At 41.0% G+C, this 10,170-nt stretch overlaps 1 protein-coding gene across 1 annotated transcript; it reads left to right on the top strand.

The window, feature by feature from the left end:
* Nucleotides 1-3,151: 3,151 nt before the first annotated feature.
* On the top strand, nt 3,152-8,104 carry LOC144459411 (uncharacterized). Its single transcript, XM_078163371.1, has one exon. It carries the CDS (start codon nt 4,653-4,655, stop codon nt 7,395-7,397), a length of 2,745 nt encoding a protein of 914 aa, XP_078019497.1. The 5' UTR covers nt 3,152-4,652; the 3' UTR covers nt 7,398-8,104.
* Nucleotides 8,105-10,170: the final 2,066 nt, after the last annotated feature.

Below are 10,170 nucleotides of genomic sequence, written 5' to 3'. Positions count from 1 at the left end.
TGTGTCATGTGCATGTGTTAATATTAAAGCCAAGGTGCTACTGACTAGCTAACTGACTGGATGCCCATTAACATTATAACTCCTATTGTGTGTGTGTGTGTGTGTGTGTGTGTGTGCGTGCGTGCGTGCGTGTGTGCGTGCGTGCGTGTGTGTGTGCATGTGCGCGTGTGCATGTGCATGTGTGTACAGATAGACAGCCTCATCAATGAATATAAGAGTGTTACGAAAAAAAAAGCCAGGTTCAGGTGTCTCTATCTAGAATGATGTTGTAAGTTGGATCAATGTATCAGTTTATATCTTTTATTAGATATAAAATGCATTGTTTGGTTATTTGCCTTTTGGTTGACAGTACAAAGAGAGAGAGAGGAGCAGAGAGAGGTCTTTGGGCTGGCTCAGACTTGCCTTGTACCAGCCCCTAGTTAGGCTGACTTAGGCCTAGTCTGCCGGAGGACCCCCTACAGTATAATACACCGGGCACCTTCTCTCTCTCTCTCTCTCATCCCTCATCCTATTACTGCATCTTGCTAACTCGGCCATTCTGGATGTCACTAATTGGCTTCTTCTCTGGAGCCTTTGTGCTCCACTGTCTCTCAGGTTAACTTGTATTGCAGCGGTGCCTGGATAAGTTTATTTACTTTATTAATCCCCCTGTTTTCACTCTTGTTTGTCAATAACACACAGGTCTGAAAGACACACACATGCACAAACAGGACCTATACATGCACAAAGTGGAGAGATGTCAGAGTGAGGGGGCTGCCCTTGGTCAGGCGCCCTGAGCAGTTGGGGGGGTTTGGTGCCTTGCTCAAGGGCACCTCGGCAGTGCCCAGGAGGTGAACTGGCACCTCTCCAGCCACCAGTCCACACTCCATATTTGGTTCGGACGGGGACTCGGACAGGCGATCCTCCGGTTCCCAACCCAAGTCCCTATGGACTGAGCTACAGTCTCCCCCGGATAGTGTGACGTGTGTGGTTGTGCTGCTGCCGTGCTCCTGCCAGATGCCTCCTGCTGCTGCTGTTATCATTAGTCATACTTCCACTGTTATTATACACATATGATTATTGTCACACATGTATACTATCAGATATTAATATATTGTTGTTAATTATAATATTATTACTTTCATTAATGTTGTTGTAAGCTACTGTCATTACTGTCTGTCCTGCATCTCTCTCTCTCTCTCTCTCTCTCTCTCTCTCTCTCATTGTGTCATACGGATTACTGTTAATTTATTATGTTGATCTGTTCTGTATGACATCTATTGCACGTCTGTCCGTCCTGGAAGAGGGATCCCTCCTCAGTTGCTCTTCCTGAGGTTTCTACTGTTTTTTTCCCTGTTAAAGGGGTTTTTTGGGGGAGTTTTTCCTTATCCACTGTGAGGGTCCAAAGGACAGAGGGATGTCGTATGCTGTAAAGCCCTGTGAGGCAAATTGTGATTTGTGATATTGGGCTTTATAAATAAAATTGTTTGACTGATTGATTGAATTGACTTTATTTATTAGTATTCTTATTAGTATTTTTCATATTTATGTAATTTTTCATCTAGTTGAATACAATCTATTTGTCTATTTGTCAGTCCAAAGAGGGAGAGATGAAAAAGGGGAAGGAGAGGAGAGAGTGCAAGATCAGGAAGAACCAGGTAAGAAAACAAACAGAGAATAGTGGCACGCAAAACAGCAACTGTTAAGCTGGAAAAGAAAAACATGTCCATTCACAATATAATTACTGTTAATGTGTTAATGTTACATGTTGTGCATTGCATTTCAAATAAAAGTCCAGAAAATAAGTCCAAGGTCCATTTTTGGTATTTTTGGTACTCACTATAGGGGGCTGGTTTATTCCAGAAACATACATACTGTTTATGTGTATGTTGAGGAGCTGCTGTATCAAAATGAGTTGTCTTCCCCCAGAAATTAGGGTTACGATATGTTTCTTTTATGATTCCAATCCATTCTTCTTTTGCTGTAAAATGTACAAACCAGTGAAATTTATCTTGCCTGGCCGGGCAGCTCTCTGGGTGCTCAGCACCCCTAAACCTCTGATCCTAGAATCGCCCCTGGGGGATAGTATGTAGCCTAGGATATATGCTATATACAGTACAGCACAATGCTACATGTACAAAACGCTGCATGTTATAGCCTATACAACACAGCGTTTCTTGGAATTTGATAAACTGTCCAATGCTGTTAAAACACATTCAGACTATTAAAGAAACTCACTTTCAAGCTACATTCTGCAGCTGCACCATGATCCTGCTCACTCACTATTAATAATCTCCAATATTAGACTAGCCTATATGAATTATGTTCCATCGGTGCGACCAATCACATCGATAGAGATCATTATTCATTGATCCTACTAAAGCTTCACACAGGTTTTTATAATTTTAACTGAGATTACACATTATTTGCAATAAACATTTCAGTACAGGGGCTGCTCTGACAGACTGACAGCTGTCTGATCCATGTGCACAGAGGCACAGAAAAAACTTCCATTTGCAATAAAAATGACAGATTTTTTATTCTGAGCTGAGAGTGAATTAATTCTGTGTATTATTTGAAAGTGAAGACAAAATACGATGTTCAAAGAAATGATGCACATAAAATCAGTAGCCTAACTTAAGATAGTCCAGAGTAACAAACTAATATCCAGCCAGGGTTTAGATTGTGGCAGACAGTAAAAGCTCCGCTAATTAATGCACTTTGATACAGACTGAATGAATGAAGAAATGAAACAGTGAGAGGGAGGAGACAGAGAAAAACTCAGGGTTTGTTGAAGAAAATCTTCTAACCAGATTAGGGTCACAGACTCAGTTGCCATAGTAACTGACACCGGGCTTCAGTTACCTCTCTTTCTGGAGCTGAAAACCCAGAGTTTCATTTAGGGTTAACATAACCTGCTGATCTAGTCAGTCTGCTAGAGTAGACCTGAAAACTAGATGGTTCTTTTTACTCCACCATAGCAGGTAGTGTGAATCTCTAAACTCTCTGCACAATTGTTATTATTATCAAATGTCTCCATGTGACCACAACTGTGGGGAAAGTCCAGTGACAGCTTAACTCTGATAGTAGCCTATAGTAAATGCCTTTCCATAGATGTACATCTGTTTTTTCTCATCTGGCTGTCAACAGACTGGAGCTGAGATTGGTGGAGAACTGAGATTGACGTGCTGACGTATTGCGGTAAGCGAGTTGTGTCATTTCCGGTGTTTCTGTGACAGTGTCTCTGTACTGCTCTGGTGAATTCTGCTAGCCTGCTTTCTCACCTCAGTTGCTTTAACGCTGCTTTAACGTCTACTTCAAGTCATAACCCACACTGGTTCTGTTTAAGCACTTATAGCTCTCCTTCTTTCTACGACTTTCTCGCTAATCTCTTAGCTGTTGTTTGCACGCTCTTAGCCTTGTTAGCTACTTTAGCTTAGCCATGGCTTCTCCTTCTCCTGCTCTTTCTTGCCCGGTGTGCCAAATGTTCAGTTATGCCTCTGCCTCCTTTAGCGACAGTGGTAATTGTAATAAGTGTAGCTTATTTGCTGCGTTGGAGGCGAGGCTTAGTGAATTAGAAGCGCGGCTCCGCACCATGGAAAACCATTCAGTAGCTGCGGTAGTTAGCCAGCCCCCTGTAGCCGGTGCGGAGCCACATAGCATAGCCTTAGCCTCAGCTAACTGTCCTCCGGTAACTCCCGTTCAGCCGGGAGGTTGGGTTACGGTTCGCCAGAAGCACAGCTCCAAGCAGAATCCCACGGCTCACCACCAGCCTGTTCACGTTTCCAACCGCTTTTCCCCACTCAGCGACACACCCGCTGAGGATAAAACTCTGGTTATTGGCAGCTCTATTCTGAGGAACGTGAAGTTAGCAACACCAGCGGCCATAGTTAAATGTATCCCTGGGGCCAGAGCGGGCGACATTGAATCAAATTTAAAACTGCTGGCTAAAGCTAAACGTAGATTCAGTAAGATTGTTATTCACGTCGGCGGCAATGACACCCGGTTACGCCAATCGGAGGTCACTAAAATTAATATTGCCTCGGTGTGTGAATATGCAAAAACGATGTCGGACTCCGTAGTTTTCTCTGGACCCCTCCCAAATCTGACCAGTGATGACATGTTTAGCCGCATGTCATCATTTAACCGCTGGCTGTCCAGGTGGTGTCCAGCAAACGATGTGGGTTTTGTTAATAATTGGCAAACTTTCTGGGGAAAACCTGGTCTTATTAGGAGAGACGGCATTCATCCCACTTTGGATGGAGCTGCTCTCATTTCTAGGAACCTGGCAAATTTTATTAGTAATTTAAATCCCTGACAACCCAGAGTTGAGACCAGGACAGAGAGTTGCAGTCCTAAACGCCTCTCTGAGCTTCTAGTTCAGTTACCCAGCCATAGTTTTCATAGTTTTATACAAACGGTGTCTGTCCCCCGACCACCTAAATTATTTAAATCTAAAATTAAACAAAGAGGAGTTGTGCATAACAACCTCATAAAAATTAAAACCTCTTCTGTGACAGAAAGACAAAACAGGAGAATTAAATGCGGACTGTTAAATATCAGGTCTCTATCGTCTAAAGCAGTGTTAGTAAACGAATTAATATCAGATAATCATATTGATTTACTCAGTCTCACTGAAACCTGGCTGTGTCAAGATGAATATGTTAGTCTAAATGAGTCCACTCCTCCCAGTCATAATAATACCCACATTCCTCGAGGCAGCGGCCCGAGGAGGGGGAGTTGCAGCCATTTTTAACTCTAGTCTGTTAATCAGCCCTAAACCTAAACTAGATTATAATTCATTTGAAAGCCTCGTTCTTAGTGTTTTACATCCGACCTGGAAAACCTCGCAGCCACTTTTATTTGTTATAGTGTACCGTGCTCCTGGCCCGTATTCTGAATTTGTATCTGAATTCTCAGAGTTTTTATCCAGTTTAGTTCTTAAATCAGATAAAGTTATTATTGTAGGTGATTTTAACATTCATGTCGACGTTGATAATGACTCCCTGGCTACCGCGTTTATCTCATTAATAGACTCCATTGGCTTCAGTCAGGGTGTACATGAACCCACTCACTGTTTTAACCATACCCTCGATCTAGTTCTGACGTATGGAATTGAAATTGATAACCTAAAAGTCTTTCCACAGAATCCCTTGCTATCAGATCATTATCTGATTACTTTTGATTTCTTTTTACTCGATTACACGCCACTCAGCAACAGTTACTATACTAGATGTTTATCAGATAGTGCTGTCACAAAATTTAAGGAAAAGATTACTTCGTCGTTAAATTCAATACCAATACCTTCAGTAACAGAGGTTTCCCGTGCCGACTTTAACCTCTCCCAAATTGATCATTTTGTTGATAGCGCCGTAGGCTCGCTGCGAACAACGCTCGACTCTGTAGCTCCTCTTAAAAAGAAGTTAACAAAGCAAAGAAAGTTTGCTCCTTGGTATAACTCTCAAACCCGTAGGTTAAAACAAATATCGCGAAAATTTGAAAGGAATTGGCGATTAACCAAACTGGAAGAATCTCGTTTAATCTGGACAGACAGTCTCAAAACTTATAAGAGGGGCCTCCGCAATGCCAGAGCAAACTATTACTCAGCATTAATAGAAGAAAACAAGAACAACCCCAGGTTTCTTTTCAGCACTGTAGCCAGGCTGACTGAGAGTCAAAGCTCTATTGAGCCTTGTATTCCTTTAGCCCTTAGCAGTAATGATTTTATGAGCTTTTTTAATGACAAAATTCTAACTATTAGAGGCAAAATTCATGACCTCCTGCCCTCAGATGGTAGGCCTACCTATCTAACCTCAAACACAGCTGTAGAATCTAATATATATTTAGATTGCTTCTCCCCAATTTCTCTTCAAGAATTGACCGCAGTGATTTCTTCATCTAAATCATCAACGTGTCTCTTAGACCCCATCCCAACTAGGCTACTTAAGGAGGTCTTTCCTTTAGTTAACACTCATATATTAGATATGATCAATATATCCCTATTAACAGGCTATGTACCACAGTCTTTTAAGGTAGCTGTAATTAAACCTCTCCTAAAAAAGCCCACCCTGGATCCAGAGGTGTTAGCCAACTATAGACCAATATCTAATCTTCCCTTTATGTCAAAGATCCTTGAGAAAGTAGTCGCAGACCAGCTGTGTGATTTTCTCCAGGATAATAATTTATTTGAGGAATTTCAGTCAGGATTTAGAGTGCATCATAGCACTGAGACAGCTCTAGTTAAAATTACAAATGACCTTCTGATTGCTTCAGACAAAGGACTCGTCTCTGTTCTTGTTTTATTAGATCTTAGTGCGGCGTTTGACACAATTGACCATCAAATTCTACTGCAGAGACTTGATCACTTAATTGGCCTAAAAGGTTCAGCACTAAGCTGGTTTAAATCTTATTTATCTGATTGTTTTCAATTTGTTGACGTTCGTAATGAATCATCCTTACGTACCAAAGTTTGTTTTGGAGTTCCGCAAGGTTCTGTGCTCGGACCAATCCTATTTACTCTATATATGCTTCCTTTAGGTAACATCATTAGAAATCACTCTATAAATTTCCATTGTTATGCGGATGATACACAGTTGTATTTATCGATGAAGCCAGAAGAAAGTAATCAATTAACTAAACTCCATAACTGCCTTAAAGACATAAAAAATTGGATGAGCACCAATTTCCTGATGTTAAATTCAGACAAAACTGAAGTTATTGTTCTTGGCCCCAAACAACTCAGAGACTCTTTATCTGATGACATAGTTTCTCCAGATGGCATTGCTCTGGCCTCTACCACTACCGTAAGAAACCTCGGAGTAATATTTGATCAAGATTTGTCTTTTAATTCTCATTTAAAGCAAACCTCACGGACTGCATTTTTTCATCTGCGTAATATTGCGAAAATTAGGCCTATCCTGACCCGAAAAGATGCAGAAAAATTGGTCCACGCTTTTGTTACCTCAAGGCTGGATTACTGTAACTCTCTATTATCAGGTAGCTCTAGTAAGTCCTTAAAAACTCTCCAGCTAATTCAGAATGCAGCAGCTCGTGTACTAACAGGAACTAAGAAACGAGATCATATTTCTCCTGTTTTAGCTTCTCTGCACTGGCTCCCTGTAAAATCCAGAATTGAATTTAAAATCCTACTGTTAACTTATAAAGCTCTAAATGGTCAAGCTCCGTCATATCTTAGAGAGCTCATAGTGCCATATTATCCCACCAGAACACTGCGCTCTGAGAACGCAGGGTTACTCGTGGTCCCTAAAGTCTCCAAAAGCAGATCAGGAGCCAGAGCCTTCAGCTATCAGGCTCCTCTCCTGTGGAATCATCTTCCTGTTACGGTCCGGGAGGCAGACACCGTCTCCACATTTAAGACTAGACTTAAGACTTTCTTCTTTGATAAAGCTTATAGTTAGGGCTGGCTCAGGCTTGCCCTGTACCAGCCCCTAGTTAGGCTGACTTAGGCCTAGTCTGCCGGAGGACCCCCTATAATACACCGGGCTCCCTCTCTCTCTCTCTCTCTCTCTCTCTCTCATCCTATTACTGCATCTTGCTAACTCGGCCATTCTGGATGTCACTAACTCGGCTTCTTCTCCGGAGCCTTTGTGCTCCACTGTCTCTCAGAATAACTCATACCGCAGCGGTGCCTGGACAGTGTGACGTGTGTGGTTGTGCTGCTGCCGTGGTCCTGCCAGATGCCTCCTGCTGCTGCTGCCATCATTAGTCATTAGTCATACTTCTACTGTTATTATACACATATGACTATTGTCACACAAGTATACTGTCAGATATTAATACATACTTTCAACATATTGTACCACAGTAGCCAGAACTATAACTATAATATTATTACTTTCATTAATGTTGTTGTAAGCTACTGTCATTACCTGCATCTCTCTCTCTCTCTCTCTCTCTCTCTCTCTCTCTCTCTCTCTCTCTGTCTCATTGTGTCATATGGATTACTGTTAATTTATTATGCTGATCTGTTCTGTACGACATCTATTGCACGTCTGTCCGTCCTGGAAGAGGGATCCCTCCTCAGTTGCTCTTCCTGAGGTTTCTACCGTTTTTTTTTCCCCGTTAAAGGGGTTTTTTTTGGGGAGTTTTTCCTTATCCGCTGTGAGGGTCTTAAGGACAGAGGGATGTCGTATGCTGTAAAGCCCTGTGAGGCAAATTGTGATTTGTGATATTGGGCTTTATAAATAAAATTGAATTGAAATTGAACATAGGCCTATTCATTCATATTTGTTTTTTTTGATGACAAGTTTGATGCAGTGCGACACCTGCTGGTCATTTTTAATAACTACTTTTGGCATACTTGCTGTCATGTTGATAGTTTTGCTGAGAACAGACTTCACTGTTCACGGTACATCCTGAAGAAGACTTACTATAGAGCTTTCATTTTTATGGTCTATCAGCTGCATATTTACAGGCAATAAAATAAAACGCTGTTGCATTACTTAATTGCCTGTCTGTGTGGGTCGAATCTGCAGCCTCTGGGTCTGCAGAGACATACTGCTGGTGTAAAGGCCAAGAGGTAACCTTATTTTAAAGGGCACAGCCCAAATGTAAGTGACAGAGCACGTTAGCCAATCAGAAGCAAGGGAGCGCTGAGAGCCCGCCCACCAATGAAACGAAATATGGAGTGGTAAATTTGTTTTTTGCAATAGGATCAGAAAACAAGAAATTGAGCTGAATTTCGTTTTTTCATTTTTTTGCCAAAAACAAAAAATGGAGAAACAAACCATTCCTTTGTTTTTTGTTTTTTGCTCAAAAATGAAAAAAAAGACTTGTTTCTGGATTCTGATTGTGTCAGTTATACCCAGAAAATGTTAGAAATTTAGCCGGCACAGATAAAGTAGCTCAGGACAGAGCACTAACCTAATCACAGATGTCTTTTTATCTATTATTGAGCAGAGAAGGAAAATGAGAAGCAGACCAAGTGTTCCGCTATCACATAAGATGCTCTTTTTCAATGGAAACCTTAAATACCTGTGTGTTGCTGTGCATGAATTATTGAAAAGCAGACTTAAGGTCTTGCACCAGGCACCTGAGTCTGAATAAAGACACACACACATACACCACACATACACTCCTAATCCAAAGGTCTACCTGCCAGAATATACACGAAAAATATAATAATAAAAAAATTACTGTCCTGCAGGTGTATGCCTCTGTTTACTAGTCAATGTTCTCTTACAGTTTTCATCCAAGTCCTTTTGGATATAACATGTCACCAATTCATCAGTATATCCTGTTAGACATTTGTTTGAAGTTTTGTCATGATTAGCATAAGAATTCTTGAGTTATAGAAAAAAGATATTTTTTGAGGTCACACTGACCTTGACCTTTAATCTATGACCACTAAAATCTAATCAGTTCATTGCTGAGTCCATGGGGATGTGTGTGCTAAATTTTAAGAAATTCCTTCAAGGCATTTTGGGACACCATGTTAATGACAATGTGACGTATGTGTGGACAGATAAAAAAAGATGTCTTTGCTTCACAAATCCTGTTTATATTCTCTGACTTGTCTAGTCTTCTCTTTGGCCTTGTGAAATACTGTATAGTTTTCCTTCTGGGCTTTTAAAAACTACTGAAATGAAATGCAGTCTAGTTTGGTTGAAGTCATACATATATGACCTGTGTTACATGATCCTTTTTTTCAAGGGCACTCCTCCAATGCACACATGAAGTGCACTTTACAGTCTAATTGTGGGAAGTAAAACTAAAAAAAATAAAGGACTTCCCTAGTGTAGTGGTTAGAGCACTCATCTATGCGGAGGATCCTGCTGGGGTCGATGTCAGCAAAGGCACGCAGTCGCAAGAGGTTCCCACCGTCGAATAAAACAGGATCAGATTCCTTAAGGAGGCTTCAGGATAAGCGAGTAACTCCGGAATCTGAGCCAAGTCTCAAGCCGTCGTAGATGGGAGGTTTCAGACTTAATAGTCTAGGCCTTAGGGGTGAGAATCTTTGGGCACCTCACAATTCGATTACGATTACGATTCAGGGGCTACGATTCGATTATAAAACGATTATTGATGCATCTTTAATTTATGTATATTGATGCACTTTTTCACAACACACATTTCTTTTTGTCTCACTGAATAAGCATTCAACACTTGCAATTTTTAAAAACAGTGCATTTATAATAAGAAAGAGTTGAATTCATTTCCATTATATTTTAT

Source organism: Epinephelus lanceolatus, chromosome 3 (genome assembly GCF_041903045.1).
Source record: "Epinephelus lanceolatus isolate andai-2023 chromosome 3, ASM4190304v1, whole genome shotgun sequence".
In the NCBI taxonomy this organism is placed as follows: domain Eukaryota; kingdom Metazoa; phylum Chordata; class Actinopteri; order Perciformes; family Serranidae; genus Epinephelus; species Epinephelus lanceolatus.
This window is presented reverse-complemented; position numbering and strand designations above follow the sequence as displayed.

What these genes read in the sequence shown, in the direction of transcription:
- LOC144459411 (XM_078163371.1), top strand. Translation starts at nt 4,653, where the DNA reads ATGAGTCCACTCCTCCCAGTCATAATAATACCCACATTCCTCGAGGCA.